The 20,178-nt window shown below is 37.9% G+C and overlaps 1 protein-coding gene across 1 annotated transcript; it reads left to right on the forward strand.

The window, feature by feature from the left end:
* Window positions 1-4,946: 4,946 nt before the first annotated feature.
* LOC100368298 (somatostatin receptor type 4-like) lies at window positions 4,947-6,599 on the forward strand. The gene has a single exon (XM_002738989.2). The coding sequence runs from the start codon at window positions 4,954-4,956 to the stop codon at window positions 5,929-5,931; it is 978 nt and encodes a 325-aa protein (XP_002739035.2). The 5' UTR covers window positions 4,947-4,953; the 3' UTR covers window positions 5,932-6,599.
* The last annotated feature ends 13,579 nt before the right edge of the window (window positions 6,600-20,178 follow it).

The following is a 20,178-nucleotide window of genomic DNA, read 5'->3' on the forward strand; positions in this document are numbered from 1 at the left end:
ACTGTTTAATTTTGAAGCTCAAACACACATGCAATGTTTCAAGGAAAAACACACGACTATGCATGTTCTCAAAGGCCTCCGTTCATTTCATTATGTGCGGGATAACCGATTAAACTTAAGTTCATGTATTCACAGGACCATAGAATTCCATACTGCATAACGTCCATGTTGATATCTCCCAAGAAATACAGTTCAATTCGTGTTAATGGCGTGGGGTCATATTTTTGTTTCCACATAAAATTACATGTGCGTTACATTATAATAACAATAATATGTTACATCACATATTTCTGATTATAATATCGCATTGCTTGAAACAATATTGATAATTAATTATAATATTATACTTTTCAGATTTTAAGAGAATAATTAATTAGAGCCATTGTTCAGTGCCCTCGTTCTCTATGCCAGAAGAACTCTCTGGTTTGGTAAATATAGTTAATAGAAAATAAGCAATCAAACCATTTGACGGGTAGAAAAGTGAAAGATGAATGAAATAGAATGGATGTAGTACATAGGGTTGAGTGAGAATGGGACTACAATAGAGTAAATTTAGTTTTAGAAAGCATGTTACTGATGATTTTTTATTTGTTCAACTAATAATGTTTTGTTTTTCCTAGGAATTTGATGTGCCCAGAGAAACAGCAATACCACATGGGAAAGGATTGGGCACTTTACTTCAACGAAGAAAGGGTTCAAACATGTTGTTGTTCGGTTAAGTTCGTTACTCGTCTGTGTCAAGAATCAATGTTCAACATTTTTTGGTATTGTATCTACAGTTTCACGACAGAATTTTAGTAAACACAAGTTGTGATTACTGTACAATAGTGCAAATTGCTTGTTCATGAAACGCATCATTTGATATGTTTTGTACATTAACACTTTCCAAAATGATAATGATTCATATACTATGTTATCAGTGAAAACACGTTTTAAAATGTGTCTTTGTTACAAGCACTTGCCAATATTCTGACTGTGTGAAAGCACTTTTCAAAACGATGATAAACACTTTTCAAAACGATGATAAACACTTTTCAAAACGATGATAAACACTTTTCAAAACGATGATAAACACTTTTTCAATACACATTTCTGGTGTAAACACATTTTAAAATGTGAGTCTAATGAAATCACTTTTCAGAGAGTTGTGATAGTAAACACTTCGATAAAACATGTCTTCGGTTGAGACACTTTTCTACGTGTCGTGATTATAAACACTTTACAACATGTGTGTCTAGTAAAATCACTTTTAAAATTGTTGTGATAATAAACACTTATCAAGACATGTTTCTAATGGAAACACTTTATATAATATGTTAAAAATGTTAAAATATAAACACTGAGTGTTTCCATCATGATCATATGTACTTTTCGTAATTATGCACATTATAAACACTTTTAAGTGTTTTAAAAGTGAGACAAGCTTATAAACACATTGAATGTCTTACCACAAAACAGTAGTATTGTACATAACTCATTTGCGATTTTAAGAAAAACACTGAAGTTATACAACTGCTTGCACTGAAGAGATTCACATTTTAAATATTTCTGTTACATTACGACTAGCGCTGATATACCGTTAAATATCAGTCTTATATCGTTATTATAAGCCACTCGCACTTTATTTGTAATTTGTGTACGATAATCACACCAAACATTCAAACGAAACGCTCGTAGATACTGAATAAATATTTATATACACTTAACATAATCTGAACTGAAATTTTCGTAAAATAGTTTTTGCCCAAGCAAACACAATATATATTATAAAACTGATAGTAAGCTTACGGGTATGGGATATTTACGGAAATAAAAATCGTACTGTGTTTGGTAAAACTCCAAAGCGAGGTTTTGTTGATTTTTCTACAAACCGATGTTTAGCTGAGAAAACACGAACCCGATGAACAGAGCGGACCTGGAACGTGATTGTTTATTCACGGGTTTCTCATCGGGGTCTTTCCACAATCATCTACTTAGCCCAGTCGTGTGACTGCTTTATGGCTTGAATCGGGCCTTGTCATCGCAGACAAATCTGCGTTCAATACATAAAGTATAATAAAGAATGCGCGCCGATTAAGTGATAACACTCACGTACGATGAAAAAATTAGCACACTTACTGAAAAAAGTGAAACTTGTTTACATATACTTGTGCTACATTGTGACGTCATGCATTACCATGTTCGTTTCCGTGCACTGTCAATAATATAATTAAATGTCGATCGAACCCATCTGACATTGCAACTCCAACGATGTGCACCATTGTTATTTAATTCAAAATAACTGACGGCACTGAACCGCGATGACCCATTAAATGTATGTTCAAAGCTAACTATAAAAGCTTTTTTTCATGAAAGCTGTTCCTTCTTGTTTTTTTTTTCGTCGGGTCATTGCACTGTAGCACACTTACTTACCCAAGTAGAAAATGTATGCGAATTCAGTCACTTCCTTGAAGCGCATGTACATCGCTACGCAGTTGTCATGTTCACAAAAGTAGTTACCAGGTAACATATTCGAATGATTATCAGATAATATGTTTTTAAATACTTGAAACCTGTCTTTACCGGACATCCACGGCAAGTCTAAATACAATTAGTCTCCATTAATGCCAATAAGATAACTACGGTTCGATGCCCATATTCTTTTATCTGCGTTCTGAGAATAACATCATAAAATGAGACATCTAATCATCTGTTGTTAAATTAATGGCAACCGTAAAAACCTCAACAGCATCACCAAAACTGTCGTTAACTTCACCTGAATGATATTGCGTGGGAAGTCGCCGGTTGCGATAATACATACATCTTAAGGCCCTTGCACTGTTTTTTTCCCCAACAGATTTGCAGTTAATAAGGACATGTGAAATTGACACAACATAGAGTCGAGTTTACAATTCAGTGAAGATGATTATTAATTTGCTATGGCATCTGCAGCAGTTCCCATGCACAATTTGTTATCAAATGATCATTAGACACGTTCGGCACAGAATATACTATTATCAGGCTCTCACTTACACCACTTAAAAGTGGTCTCATTTACACACTTGTGTAACCATGAATAAGCGTATTTCCTTTTGAATTGCCTAAACGTAATCTATCTGCAGTGTCGATTTATCTATTACCGAACGTGATCTAGTTAGACTTATCGTCCTTTAGCGAGCATCGTTCTACGCACAATTACCACTCCCTGATATTTCACAGATTTGAAACTGCTAGCCGTGACGTCATGTGATTTACTTTCATTTACATTTTGATTGGTTCTCATTTCGTACTTTAATATCACAAACATTACGCATGCGTCGAACTGGTTGCCACTATTGGCCGCGCACACATCAGCTGAATCATCGATAACAATCTGCTAAAGTAAGTTTGCGTTTCGTGTTTATCATCGTTCCTACTCGTTGTCAATATAACTTACACTGACCGACATGCGGCTTGCTATTTCGTATGTTTGATTTCGCTTAATGGCTATTACGCATGCTGTCGTCATGTGGGCGAACATTGCACAGCACAATGCGAATGATCCAAAACGAATCGCAATAACAAATGAAGTTTTTTGCTTGGTCTTTTATGTTTGAGGTTCGAAATGGAAATATAATGTATATCACGCGTGTGACAAGCTCTGTTGGCATAAAATTAGAACGCTCGCTTGCATGACGACTATTATTCACTATTATGTGGAAACCAGCTCAATAAGTACGCGACGCTTTTATAAAAATGAATAAGTTTGCCTAAATATGTTTAAATTGAGCCGGGCGCGATATGATTTTTTTAACTTGTAGCACTGAGCTTGTCTGTATTGATATTCTTTAAATATTCTTTGGATTCATGACATTGCTTTGTATCTCATACCGAATCTAACACATACTATTGGCACCTACTGTGATCTTGTTTATTGTTCAAGACAATTAACCCTATTATGTGGCCATGGATAACGCATGCCAATACATGCACTCACGTAGAGTATCACGCGACAAGAAGTAATCCGATCGCAACCCCGCAGATCTAAATAAACTAGCAGCTCACAGCGGACATTACCTTTTAAATCGTTATTTAGTGCTTTCTACAACGCTCATGCGTACAAAGAAAATACAGCCTGAGGCAGTGAGATACAACACAAAATCTTGAATAAATTTCTTTAAATGTATTCGTAAGAATAATGCACTGTCAGTAGTACGTAGGTGTATTCTACCACGATTCGATGTCAAACCTTTATTACGTGACATCACTGCAAGTAATAACTACACATGCATGTAATTACCAGCAATGACGCTGTCTAGTGATGGCATAATAATGACACCGCTGGCGACTCGGGGGACGTGGCCCAATGATATCTCATGATGATTGGATTAATTTGAATCCAGGGGGCGTTGACGTGTACGAAAATCCATACAAATTGGTGTCGATAATACGATGTTGCTAGTTACTTGAAGTCTATATTAATATCACACTTCTTACAAGCGCAGCTCTAGTGAGCGACTTACCATGGTATATCTAGACACCACCGATACTATGTGGCAGAATGCTACGGAATTTCTAAGTTTTAGCATTGAGAACGTCTCTTCTTTAGAGCTCTCGTCCAGTGGATACTACGAAAACATGAACGCGTCCGAATTTAATCCGCGGAATGTGACCAGTGAAGCTACTACTTGTGTACCGTTCAACAACACAGCTGAATCTAATATCACCTTGACTCGTCCGATGACGAATGCCACCGATTCCATGTACGACCCTTTCCCGGACTGGTGGGAACAGTTAGACTCACAATTCCAACTTATTCTTCCAGTAATGTATAGCATTATATTTGTGTTTGGGTTTGTGGGGAATCTGTTGGTAATTCTAGTACTCTTGCGCTTTTCTAGCATGAAAACCTTGCCCAATATTTACATTTTGAACCTTTCGATTGCGGACTTTTTATTTATGCTAACCATACCGTTTCTAGCGTACCAACAAGTGATGGGCACGTGGATATTCGGCGCCGCGATGTGTAAAATCGTGATGGCCTTCGATGGCATGAACCAGTTTACGGGAGTATTTTTACTTACAGCGATGAGCCTGGATCGCTACGTGGCATTTGTGCATCCCATGAAATCGCTACGCATTCGTACAGTGCGCACCACTCGAATAATTTGCGTAACGGCGTGGCTGCTCTCAACGCTGATATGTCTTCCGCTCTGGTTGTATACGGAAACGTTTTTGCTAGGAGATGATATAGTTTGTTATTTGAAGTGGCCTGAAGACGAACGCGTCCCGGTGACATTTTTAATTTACGCCTGCGTGCTGGGGTATGCCGTACCTCTCATCATAATCGCCGGTTGTTATTGCGTAATTTATAGACACGTAATCGCCAAAGATAAGCCAGAAAGTAGCCGGAATGATGCCAATAGGAAAGGCTCCAGGCGCGTAGCTATTTTAGTCATCGTGGCTGTCGTAGCTTTCGCCGTATGCTGGTTTCCGTTCTATGCTTTGCAGCTTTATTACGCGTTCTTTCTGGATGGTTTCCCATCTAAGGTGAGCGTGATTTTCAACTATTCCAGCATTTGTTTAAGTTACGCGAACAGTGCAATCAATCCTATAATATACACTTTCGTTGGAAGAAGTTTCAAAGAAAACATACTCCGCCTTCTTCGGTGCCAGGGCCGATCGACGAACAGGTCCGGGAAAGCATATTTATCTCAAGCACACCAGGACAGAAACGACAAGAACCGACAGTGTATCAGCCTGACTTCAAGTACAACCCCCGATCGATCGGGATCACCGTCCCGCACTGGTACTACCGGCGCGTTCGATAATGCGATATTCGAGAAGATTGAGGAAGAAGCGGCACAATCACACGAGACCGGCCGCAAAGGTAGTTTGGGCTGTGTTGATGAAGCTCTAGCAAGCGAACAAATCGGCCCGTCAACAGCTGTGGTCGATATAACAGTTTTCTGAGACATACTGGGTAACGCTTTTCTTTATTTCGGATAAATGGCTCTGCAAACCGACATCATTGTAGTTAATAATTAAGCCGAGTCCAGTCGGGGTGGACAATTCAAGATACGATGTTTAAGAATTATTCAAGTTATCAGTGGCAATCGTCCAAGCGCCGTATTAACTTTAATACAACGCGGTGTAGTATTTTAAGCTTCAAAATAATACCCCACTAATCATAATCAATTGGATAAATGTTGTGACAAACTAGATATATTTGTTTCAAGTTTTGAGATGCTCTAAAATAGTGGGGTCATTCGTATTTTATCGATTTGGTATAGTTCTATTCGAGACTTAATTATGTTTCGTCATTGTTGTTTTCATGTATATACTGACATATAGATAGCATGTAGTTATAGCTTGAGAGAGACTCATGTGAAAACAATTTCTTATTTGTTTCGATATATTCAAAGGTACGGTTCTTTTCATTTGTCGTGCTGTTTAATACATTTCTCACAACAAAAGCCGAATTACTGATGTATTCACATTTCTATGACATATTGTAATGAGAATATGGGTACCCTGTGTGACGTTACAGTATGGATTCCTGTCGATCCCGCCGATGAAGTATACCCTTGTACTTTTCAGTGTATCACTTAAGTAAATTATATTTTATTAATCTAGGACAAGTATTAGTAGTGTGATTATAACACCTGGCGACCACATCGATTTAATTCCTGCTCAGGCTGAGCGTAGGGTCGAAGTGAGGGAATGTTTCGAAATATGTGAAGAGCGCGAGTGTGTAAGCGCGTGTGTGTGTTGATGTTATCAGTCAATTCACTCCTCGAAAATTTTATTTTTTGTATTTTTTTATTTATTTGTCCATTTAACGATTTATTTACGTAAGTAATAGTCAATGGAGATTACTTACTAATGCCATTCATTCTGTCACCTGTACAGGTTACGCGTCGTTTTGTCAATGTGTGTGAGTACATTTAACAATTCAACACTGAAGTAATGCGATATATCTAAAGAGATTTCAACCCTTACTGTCAAATAATTACCATATCTTAAGATTCAACTTCTCCGTAAGTGCCACTTTTATTACATTTCCATGTGGTTCACAAAGAACCTCGGGCTCGAGAAAAGTGCTCTAAAAACAAACTGACTCGCGTACATGTACAAAGTTAACAATGACTAAATAAGGATTAGTGCTACTGGAAAATATCCTGCTTTCGCGATATTATTAAAAGAAATTCTTTCTCGCTTAAGTGACGAAGCTTTCATGCCGGACAGCTGCTCCGATTATAATACTACACGTCATTGGAAGGTTTGATTCCTGTCATTATAAAACCTATGTTTGTATACCCATTGCGCAATCAGTGAATAACTTATTATGTATATATTGAAATCCGTCTATTCTAATCACACTTCTTAAGACGCATTCGTAAGCCAATCAATCGCTTATTATGTATAATTGAAATCTATATATTTTAATTTCTTGATTCCCTGATAAGTCGCGTAATTATATTGTTGGATGACACGTAAGACTCGGCTTAGTGGCACTAATTGCACCAGTAATACAACTGTCAACTAATGGGTTTCGGTCAGTGGATCTTTTCTTAGGGTGGATGTGTTGCCAATTATTAGGAAAAGCAGAAATATATTTATATGAATAGCCTGATCTTTTTTTCGGCGTATAATACCTCGTTTGCAAGAATAGCGGTGTCCAATTACAATGGAAATAACCGTTGTTAACACAGGATGAGGTCACCGTAATTAGACCAGTTAATTTGGCGATCGTTATATTTGGAAGCCCATTGCTCTGTCGCATCAGTTACCACACGACGTTTTCTGGTGTAGATTGTGTAGTATTATTTATACACGGATGACATATGTTCATTTGAATTACAAATTGACTGGTGTACTAGTGTTAACTCAGAACTTCTAATCATTGCCCGGTTTTTAACAAGATATAATTAGACACTCACTCGAAATCGAATCTATATTTGTAAAGGCATTTCACAAGTTTAAATTACTCAGCCGAATTATATGGTCAAGCCAGTGAAGAGAAATCTATCGCTGAATCTATCAGATGTTACGAAAATAGTGAGCACATCCTGCCCACGTGGGACACCCGTCATGTATCATTCCGAATCACAATTCATCAAATAGTTCGCGTTATAAATCAATCTTCGCCAATGTAAATGACACCGAACAATGCAAATTCTGAAATTACCAACACAAACACATGATCTTCAACCTGATTTGAATAAAAGCAATCAGATATCAACCGTGATCTGAATGTAACTTAAAGCACTTAGACAAAGAGCGAGACTGCTACCCCAATGATGTACTGGTGACACCATTATGTCATTACCTGTAATAGTAAGGCGCAGTCGAGGGGGTCGTATATCTATGATATTTGCTCGATAACATCTAAAGGCGGCTACATTTTCTGCTTAGATGATTTAGATTTATACATACGCTCTTTATGTTGATACAATGTTATTTATTGACCGGGTTTTTTACGAACATAAAATCATACTCACGCGAATGAAGTGAATATTGACCAACTATAGATCCCATTACTTGTACTATGATATTGACAGCGCCGTGTTCGAATATCGTGTAAACTAACAATAAACTCCACACCTTTTGTATATAGGCCCCATACCGAACACGACACTACGAGACGATGCTTTGAAGTGAGAGATATCTCATTTTATTACGCAGTTAAACAATATTAACTATTGAATGCGAATATCATCGATCCTTTTGTTGTCAACCTATATATATATATATATATATATATACAAGCGAATATACAACCAAACGTAATTTTGACATTCAGGCCTGGGAGCATTTTTTATGTACGTAAATAGGCTTTGTATTTATTTTATGCAAAGAAGTCATCACACTTTCGTTTTGCACTAATATGTCATGTGTTATATCACCCCAAGTGCGCATGTAGGAGTAAGCCACTCGAAATGTACATCGTTGTATTTATTGTCGCGTTACTGTATTCTGGCCAATCAGCGCGAACATAATGACAGTGAACACTGATTTACTAACGGGTTTATGAATGAAGTTTTTTTTTTTATATATATAGAAAAGATGTTTTTTGTGACTAGAAAAGACCGCCAGTAACGCCTAATACTCACAAGCTTCTCCCCCTTTCCCTGAATCATGGCCGACTTACGTTAATTACAAATCAATGAAACTAACCAATAAAATGGTTGATCACGTTCTACCATGATCAGCACGGTATTTGATTGCTAACCACAGAGTAACAATGGATCATAACGGTTGGTGATATCGTGACCATGGACAGCGACCACGATTTACCATATCGACTTAAGTTTTCTTGTAACCATATTATATGGTCAACTACGGCTACCTTATGTAGACCTCAGTACGGTTTGTTTAGAAATGACTTTATATCTTCAGAAGTCCAATGAGGAGGGCTATATTTTATTTAAAACCCACCACTCCAAATAATCTAAAGTTATATATTTTAGGGAAATTATTATACTTTTGAAGACATTTCGTGAGTCCTGTCAACAATTATATTACGTAAAATATGCAGATGGACCCTAAACGCAAGATCTTCAAGTCAATTTATGAATATCGGACATACATCGACTGGCTGCAACGCGTTGAGACGCGCAGACAAAACAGAAAGCAGTGGACACAACTAAAAAGACATTCCGGCTCGGGATGCCGCAATTCGTCACGGTAACATGGCTCGAAATTGGCATTCCCATGTGTGTTTGACACATTTCTTGCGCGCAAAATAGTTAGATGGCCATTGTATCAAATAATAGTCGATTGAATCATGTCGCTTAGCTCATTAATGAAAACCGTGACAATTAGAAAGCATGACGTTCAAGAGCAGTGATTTAGTGTAGTGACATGTACAGTGAAATCAATGCTGTCTCTTGGTCGCTATTCATGGCTATGTGTCTGTGCTTTTAAAGAAGACGTGATGCTTCCTCGCCTCGTGGTGATTACTTTCATATTGGTGATTGGTATGTTGCATTGTGATGGAATGGAATGGGTCGTGGGATAGGAAACAGTATTGCCATGGCAACCGAACAAACAACCTGGTTGATGGCATCGACGCGACTATGATTGAGCCGTGCTGAGTGTATTCAACGTCATTTAATTTTTTTAAAGCATAGCATCACGATGAAACAAGGTTAGATTAACATTAATCGGATTCCTATTCAGCTACGGGTATTCAGATTCCGTGAGCGTATTAACACTTTCAGCTGTACTGTTGTGTTTTCTCGTTACAGTGGATGCACGTACTGATGATATCAAACTGTTCCAACCGATATGTGAATTTGACAATTTCATGACTTTATATGAACTACATCAGGGAGATTATGCATAAATATGGACATGTGATATTATATACTGGCAAGAGGTTCAAGAATAATTGATGTATCAGACGGTATTGACATCTACTTTTTGTACAGTAGACACTTCGAAGATTGACTATATATAGATAGCATGCCTCATTAATTATGTAAAACATATGTAAATATGCAGGACAAAATGTCAACGGCACATTGTGTTTGTAATTTGTATGTTTTGCTCATTGGCTTGTGAGTTCTATTGAATAATAATATTTGCTTTGCAGCAACATAAGAAAATACGAAAAACTGTTTGTATCCGTTTGCGACCCAAAATACTACATTCGTTATGCTCATTTATTATCAGCATGCATGCAGAAGAACCAAAACACGATATCATTATTAAAGTAAAATTAAATCTTTTGTATTAATAATAATATACAATAAGCGAATATATTTAGCTAAAACATTATCGAATCCAGTCTTCCTGCTAGCACATTCACATTTAAACCCTTCACAAAATACTAGAAATAAAACATCAGGGTGTCGAAGTGACTGAAATCCAAACAGCGTTGGCAGCGGAACCGGAAAATAGGTCTCCATGGTAACGTCTTTTTAAATACAATTATAATTCACACCATCGTGGTTTCGTGAAAGTGACACTACATAACAAAGCGACCAACCCGAGTTCCCATTTAATACGGTGAATAGTTCCATGGCGTGTATATTACATTGGATCTTTTGTACGTATGTCATGCTTGGAGAACAATGTTCATCATGACTTGATCGATTGTTTTAATTGATTACATATTTTCACGGATTTTAAAATATCAAATATGCGTGCGCCAAAACACTGTGTACTTATTACCTCGCAGTGGTGATCGCTCTGCTAAGCTATCAATCAAATGAAGCAATTTACATCTTTCATTTACTGTTTCGTTGAAATAACAATGTCGTTTGTTCAATGTTTATAATTTACGACAGGCGAAAACGACGCTAGTTACTTGACTGTAAAACCTTTGCATCAAATACGCAATACAATGTGTTACAACATCAATTTATAATACACACTTTGTTCAAAGGACTCGCCTGTATCGATTACATTATAAAATATTTTCAATTTATGTTCAACAATAGTCTACACGCAAGGTGCTCTATCGATTTAAACGATTGAGGCGTGTAAGGAAATGCATGTTACGTGGCACGCACAATCATCCATCCTTTTTCATCTTCTCTCATCGTTATCCCCTTCAAGGCGTTCTGGTTTTAGTTTAACCCGCTTTCAAGATTTCCATGTGAGTTGCTGTAGTTTCCAGATGTATTAACTACATGCGCCCTCAAGTTCTTGCGTGATGAACCGTAAAATGTTTATGCGACAATAACTTGTCGATCCATTGAATTAAAAAAAATCGATGACCTAATTAATTTACGTTGCCATATTCTGTAATTGATATTAATAGGATTGAATATGCTGGAATTTCCACCGATAATAAAATAATTTTATATTTTAAAATAATCGTATATAAACAGGCAGCTTAGAAATAAGTTGATTTGTGACACATACGTCATTGAGAGGTTTTTCTAATTGAATCACGGTCCATCAGTGATCACTGTCACGGAATACGTAACATGCAAGAATGTGCGTTCGGTCGATATGTATTTTTCAGTGTGCACTGAATCCTCGGGCGCGGACATCCGGGCATTTTCTACCGCCTGGCAACCCTCGCGGTGAAAACAAAGACCAAAAACTCGCAGAAAACGGTACTTTGCGATGGTTGTTGAGAATCCCCTGAACAGTGTAACAAGATTAGCCCTACGTGTGTAATATATATGAATTTGGTTGTTCAGGATTACTTCAAAGTTGAGTTTGTGTTGTTTTCTCGAGTTTTCACCGGCTCCACCAGCGTTCCACAGCAGCGCGCACAAAGCCCATAGAAATACGTGGTACAGTGGTGCGCGTCTTAGCAACGTAGAACGTCTGTGACGTAGCTCCGCCCCCGAGGATAGTCTAAAACGGCGTGTTCTTTTAAAGTGCGGTGCAGTTAAAGATAGTGATTTAGATACATATTTCACCGTGATATTTGTTCATAGAAAATAACGACAACAAAACAATAGCGTCTTGCTGCATGAAATTAATAAAGCAGTAAAATTCCGTGTAAAATGCACAGTCGTAGGCAGAATTAACCATCTTTATTACGTGTAGCGCTTTCCCTTTGCGGAAATACACAGATGAGAGCAGCCTCCAAGGCGATAAGGCAAGCGAGTAATTACGCTTGTTACCCAATCCCAGTCCCAACCTAAGGGTCACTTTACTTAGTTAACTCTCGCCTAATTACGACAATACCATAATACAATGTTCATATGTTGTCTCCTGCTTTCCTTCATCCTGGGAATTGGAAGAGCATCGGCGATCAACGTTGTAAACTATACAGAGGCAGACATACAAATTGAAGTTAGCCAAGCAGATTTTCTAAGTAGCAGAGAGAATAGTGACATGCTCCTGGGAGCTAGAAACCACCGATACGAGACGTTTCAGTCGTGTGCGTTTTCAATAATCACGGGGAAGAGGAACGGTGACCCAAAGGCTATTATGAAACTTCTACGTGCAGGGACGTCGTATGCAGTAAGTAGTTTCATTAGATTTCGTTTCCGGGAATACGTTGTACTCCCGAGGGTTGGGCGCAAAATGCGAACACGTGAACAACAAACAATGTGCCAATTATATACAGTAGCCAGTAGATTGGAAGAGGAATGACCTAATTAGGTGAATGTGTCTCATATTTCCCATAGTAGTTAGTAACCCCTATTAAACAGATTGTTTTTCTTCAAATTTCAGGTGATCCAATTTTCTGTGTTGCGAATGCGTTTAATTTGTAGCACTGTTCATCGTCTGCATAGTGTACATTTAGCGTATTTTTGATAGTCATAAACGTGGGATGGAATACTTATCCACAATGAACCTGTCATCAACGTATTATGACCAGTTGACCTATGAAATGGTAGAAGCAAATGCGCGTGGTTTAGGCCGACATATGGGGGCACCGTATGCGATGGGAAGTGTGATAATGTGAGTGGCATGATAATTTGAGAAAATGTACGTTGCAGTTATTTTGGGGGAATGTTAATGAGGATGGTGGGGAGGAAGTGGGCGGTAATGAGAGACATTTCAAGTTGTGCAAATGTACCAAAAGTACTTGTTTGTTTTATAGATTCGCGTAAGTTGTAATTATGATGGCGTCATGCTACTACCACTTTCGTCTTGACCGGATAAGCATTCTAAGAATGAGTAAATTATTCTGCGACTCAATACAAGTGCCACATTCTCTCTGAATAACGACGTAAGCACAATATGCAGCCCAGTTTGAAAACATTGTCTTGGAGAATACGCTAAATAATCGGTGAGTTCATTTGTCTGAATGACAATAGTGTCTGCGCGAAATCGTTTTAAATGTATCGCCTCAAATACACCGCTCGATACAGTTACACGGTGGCACATAGTAGCCAAGGTACAATCCATGGTACATGCAGTTGAATACGAGCATATTGTACCAACAGCTCTTCTCGCTTCGCATGGCTGGACAACTTTCTGTTGAATACCTCCCGTTTTCTTTGTTTTAAACTGTGTACTTCATGCACAATAAATTAATCAGAGAGGCACCACCTCCGTCACCGTCGACGATGAATTATAATCACTATTGTAATTTTGAGTTTATGTGTGCTAGTATGACGTGAGATAGACGATGTCTAAAAAAAATGGTACTGTTTGACCTTCCGAAAAAGTCGTCCACATGTATTTGATTCTTCTAAGTTGTGAACAAACACCCTCCCCAGAGTACATCGCCCCCTCCAGAGTACTCCGCCCCATCCCTGAGAGAATACATCGACAATTGTCTGAAATGTTGCTAGATACAAAGCATTAGTCTCTTCGTCGTCAAGTTTCAAACAGGACAAGATTGAAAAATGAAAATTGTGGAGGATTGATTAAAAAGACTATCGCTGATTGATTTAAATTGATTAGACTACGGCAATTCCTATGTAGTAGAACTTGTTTCCGACGGCGCCTGGAGAACCATGTATGCCTGACGCACGTGACATATATATATATAACTCTATGAGAACAGTTTATTAATTTATTCATATGAATTTTTTTTTCATGGTATACGTGTATTATATATAATAATTTTAGAATTGCAATATATTCATATAATTTTTTCACACGAATTATTTATACATGAAGACATAAACCAAAAAAAAATTATTTGAATACAATGAATTGATCATATAATTATTTGCATACAACGGAAGCAACCACTTGTTTGTTTATGGAGAAATGAAGTGAAAACAGAATATATGCAGACCAGTATAGTGTGTCTGTGGTGCAATATATAGATATAATAAGCCCATATACTGTATATGTACGGTGAGTTTTATAGACATATAATTCAATGCTTACAAGTATATTAACAAAATATTTGGCAAGTATTATAAACATGTACATTGTTGTATTGGTAAGCCAATGTGCTATAAGATAATTCGTAGAAAAGCATTACTTGGTATGAAAACTTTCTGTTTGACAATTTTTTTTAGCTGACAAGCAATAAAAGCTTGACAGTGATAGCTAGCACGCGATAACAGCGGGCAATAGATGACAGTCAAAACGTATTTTACCTGCAGAATTCAACTCAATCTCATATGCCCTTAGAGATTGGTCAGTTACTTTGGCCTGGGGGGGGGGGTGGTCGGCAGATTTCATTTTGCTAGCTGTTAATTTGAATTGACCAAACCCCTATCAAATAAAAAAGTGGGGGGGCCGACCCCATCATTATATTTTAAAACATGCTGACCACGCCCGAAAAGAAACGTTAACAGTTTCGGATCTGACATGATTACAAAATGCATTATATGTGCAGTAAAAATATCATGGTTTGTCACTATTTTGACACCATTTTCACTGTTTGCATTTAATAGACCTTACCATATTTTGTAAGATAATCTAAAAATAATGTTTCCATGCTCTTGCCCTTCTCCCAGACTGTAGTATTAAGTATTGTGGAGGACCTTTGCCCTCTCTACCCATGATGCATTGTACCTTCAGAGTTAGGAACTAGTATTGGCTGTCCACTGAATAAATAGTTGAAGTTCATGTGTGTATCATTCACATCTCTTACCATCCATCGGTATATTATATCTGGCGACAAGGATTAAAGTTAAAGAGAATCTACCAAACCAATTTTGAGAGAAAACTGACTGTGGATGATTGAAAATTGCTGAATGAAACGGAGCAGCTATTGTGGTAAATACGGCGCCTATAGATATTGAATGCCTACACAGTTTTGATGTCAAAGAGGTCCCAAATTCCATTTCTCAGCAATGGAAAAAAGGAGAGCCTTTGAATTGTATTTGATGAGCAAAGATGTAATATCTGATTCACAAAACAGGAGCATTACTGTTGCATACAGCTGGGATAGAAGTTCAGGAAATCTACATCACCCTGGTAGGCGAAGCTACAGAGAAAGATTACAAGGACACTCTTCAAGTATTGAACGATCATTTCATACCGAAAACAAATGTACCGTTTGAGAGACACATGTTCAGACAATTTAGCCAGGCGAGTGATGAAACTGTTGACCAGTTTTTATGTAGGCTCAGACAACGTGCATCAACTTGTGAGTTTGGTGAACTTGGTGATGAATACATTAGGGATCAAGCTATGCACCAAATTTGCGTGGAAATCTTATTGAGAGAGAAAATGCTACCCTGACAGATTTGTTGAAAATTGCACGGGCACAAGAGCCTGTGAACTTACAAATTCAGGCAATGGAAGACAACAATTTGTACATGTTTCTGCTAAGGAAAAGCTTACAAATTGCCATATGAACTACAGCCACCGTTCGATTACTCACTATTACAATGGATAATTTAATTTAAATTTTTTTGGTATATATAATTCTCGCAGTTTGGCAAGACTTCATATTCTCATCGGTATTGGTGATAATTGGATTTCAATTATGTAGATACATTTTCTCGCAAATTTATAGTTCTCACCATTTATCAACGAGAAGTTCGATTCCTACCAATAAATTGGTGAATTTGGATTCTGGTCTTTAAACTGTTTTATGTTAACAGTTTCATTTTTTCAAGATTACACACCACTTACACGGCCAAAAATCTCACCGTTATTGGTGAGGTTGATATCAAGTGTAGATATCAAAAGTAGGCAATCTTTCTGTACATGATATTCATCTCACCAATTCATGTACAACTCAATAAATTGACCAGCATGACCGAATACTTGAAAATTATACTTTTCTTTACAAATGAGATTGCATAACATTTTAAAATTTTTGTCATTACATTGAATATTTTTTTTCATTTTCAACAAATGTGTACACATTATACTTTTTCTTTACAGATGAGAATCCATAACATTTTACAATTTTTCATTACATTGAACATTTTTCATTTCCAATAAATGTATACACTTCCTGTTGCATCTTCCCCAGATAAGGCTCGTGTATTCAGTCATTGCCTCAATAATGTTGAAGTTTCACCACTGTGCACAAATAACTAGAATGGAAACATGTAAGAAGCTATAGTATGATATTGTCATGGAATTATTTAGTTACTCGGACGTTCGTATAATTTCGTATATATTCGAGAAACATCTCTCACCCTGGACACCTACTTTTCGCGGGAACATTGCAATCAATATATGTAAATAGTACGCGTATAATTTCTCTTAGCCTATTACGTGCTGACTTTGAATTCACGTGATCAAATTATGAGGCCATCTTTATTATTCGCTTAGTTTTTGTTTAGTAAGCGTGTAGGTTTGAAGCGGTAGGGTGAAGAATACAGTTCTTTGCTGTTTTATTCCTGAATGGTGTTTGCTGCAGTTTATGCAGCTCTCTTGGTCGTGGTATACGTTGCGGGGCGACCAAAATAGCTTAAGCGGCCAATAGGAGCTGCTAAACTGCAGCAAGGACGACACCGGTTCAACACTAACAAAAATGTCGCTTCGACTACCACAAGCAGCCAGTGCACTCCCATCCGTCGAGGAATGGTAACGGGAACGAAATCAGTGAAGACACACACACCATTCTTGCTGCAGTTTAGCAGCTCTTATTGGCCGCTTAAGCTATTTTGATATAACGTTGCGGTCTCTGGTCACCCCGCAACGTATACCACGACCAAGAGAGCTGCATAAACTGCAGCAAGTGTCGTCCGTGAGAGTCTATATCGGCCATTGATTTGGCGCGAACACCGTCAGTTTGTTACAGGGTGATATAACTTGTGAGAGACAGTCCCTGAAATACTCAAATATTTCTCTTACACTGATGGCAGCAAAGGATGGATTGATGTCTGGTGAGTTTTGTTGTTGGTTTTCAGTTCATGCTACCGAATCTTTGTTTGTTCAACGACTTTGCCAAGGATAAATTCCCGTAGTGATACGAGCCTAGAAGCTGATGGTTCTTTTGATATTTGTCAACGTCACGGTGTTTTTTTGAGGTTTTACGAGTTGCATTTAACCTGTGTGCTAAGCTGGTTTTCTTGTGATCTTCTTTGTATTTGCTGTCAGTTTTCATGCTGTCGAGTGGGTAAAACTGAGCGCCACGCTTCTCTTCTGTTCTTGATCAGAGAAAATTTATTATTTGGATTTTGATAGTGTAACCATGTCGAATTTACTGTAGGATTTGGTGATCTTATTTTGTGTGATTTAGCTAGTTGGAGAACTCTCCGTTAGAACGCTGTTGGTTCAGCCCTTGATTGAAAGCGAAAGCAGACGTGTCAGAACATGTACCAGAGATTACAGTTTGTGTGGGATATTTATAGATCTTATGAAATCATAATACCATGTGTTAGGAATTGTGCCTAGAGGGCGATACCCAATTGATACATGCATTGGCATATATCTGGGGATTTTCCCTTTCTATGACTGCCTAGCGCGGTCTTGATTTGTTCTGTTTTGCTAGATGCTAATGTAATTTGATGGGTACTGTGAGCGCGGGAAAATATTCTGCGTTATCTTAGGGAGTCGCCCCTTTTACTTCATGATGGCGGCGTACTGGGACATGCCGGAGATGGGCTGCTGAAAGATTTGGCTGGTGTTGGACGTATTGTGCCCGGATTTGATCTCAGAGCTACATTCTGATGAGAAAAGAGACCAGAGACTCTGCCGATGCAAATGTCGAGTTAATCCGACCAGAATTGACATTTCTGCAGCTCCTTTTCAGAAATCGTGAGTTAACACTACGCGTACGCATACGCGCGTGAATACAAACCTCGATCACGCGATTTGTGAGATAACAACATTATAACAAAGATGGCTGCGCACATGTAGAGTGTGACGATCGACTATACATCATTGTACTGCCGTATTTATGTATGTGAGTCAACTGGCGACTCATTCCTTTCATCGATTCGAATATAAACATGGTTGCTGTGTTATTCCATGTCATCTGATTATCGTGACATTCGAATTATTGTGATGAACTTGATTTATTGCACAGACGTGTTACAGGTCTGTGAATATTGTGCATTGATTTGTGAAACTGCAAAACCATAAGATACAGCGGAAGCTATGGCCGATTTTCCATTTGGCAGAAACACTTTGAGATTTTCAACGCTGTGTCGAAGAACCTTTATCGCCTGAGAGTGTGTGCTGTATATGAAGAGAACATTGAACTGCAAACCGTCCACGGGTATACAGAGTTTGTTGTATGATACCGCTGTGTAGTGATAGAGACATTCCGTCCAGTATCCAACAGAGAACTGTGTTCTTGACTGTGACAGTCTGAGACATATGAACTGGTTTGGTTTAATGTGTGACTCTTGTGCAACTGCGTTGCAAGTTATATTATTGTTGTGTTAAGTACATGCATAGTTAAGTAGTTGTTTGATTGCACTGTATTTTATCATTATTATTCAGATGATTGTCAGAGTGTTGACAATATTGACGCAAACTGTATTGTGATACCTATTGTTGTAATGTGTTTGGTTCAGTCAGGGATTGACCAATGAGAATTACGGGTTGTTAATACTTAGGCTAGTGATTGGTTCTATGTGGTGTTAATAGTAATACCTGAAGCATAGTGTTAGTGTATTGGTTGTTGGGTTTTTATTTGAGTATTTGGAGATACTTTAATAGATTAGTCTAGGGGTTATAGTTGCCGAGCAGGGCTCTTGCAATATAACATAGGCGTTGTAGTTGAGTGTGATAGTACCGCTGACTAAACGCGACGTGACAGACTACCCATCGTTTAGCACTACCGACGTAGCGACAGTATTGGCATAGATACGTTAGGTTAAGGGTCATAACAGACAGTATTGCTGTGTAGATTAAGGCATTATTATTGTTGACTATTTGTGATATAGTAACATTATTTTGTTTATTTATGTACAACTTTGTTGTTGTTAATGTTTACTTGTTACCACGAATATATATAGATTTAAACCTATTTGACCTGTGTCTCGCTTGGTGTTCTATTGTATGTCGTTACTATGTGCACATTTGTATGAAATCGGAAGTCAACGGTATCCCCTCGTTCCCTACCCTGAGATAAATTTATTTGGAATCTAAACTCTCGTAAATATTGGTAACAAATTGGCGCCCAACGTTTGGGCTAGGGAATATTCGAAACTGCGCGTTTGTTGACGTTCATGCAAGTAGTGCCGTAACAGACTGTGGAACACAGGCTTGACCACAGACGTTTGGATATATTTTTTTTTGGAGACATCGTTGTATGTCAATTCATAGTGATATAGGTGATATCGATCTTCAAGTTTTTTTTTCGGCAGCTTAGAGGTATCGAATTATAATTGGACATTGTTTTAAATATTTTTTTAGAAAACTTTGTGTCTTCCAGGGCGACCGTTGTGAAGTCGCAGTGACTGGTGATCGCTACAA

The sequence above is a fragment of the Saccoglossus kowalevskii genome, chromosome 13 (assembly GCF_978046115.1).
Source record: "Saccoglossus kowalevskii chromosome 13, keSacKowa6.1, whole genome shotgun sequence".
Lineage (NCBI taxonomy): Eukaryota > Metazoa > Hemichordata > Enteropneusta > Harrimaniidae > Saccoglossus > Saccoglossus kowalevskii.

Bases quoted from the DNA above. Each gene is read 5' to 3' on its own strand.
- LOC100368298 (XM_002738989.2), top strand. From the start codon at position 4,954: ATGGGCACGTGGATATTCGGCGCCGCGATGTGTAAAATCGTGATGGCC.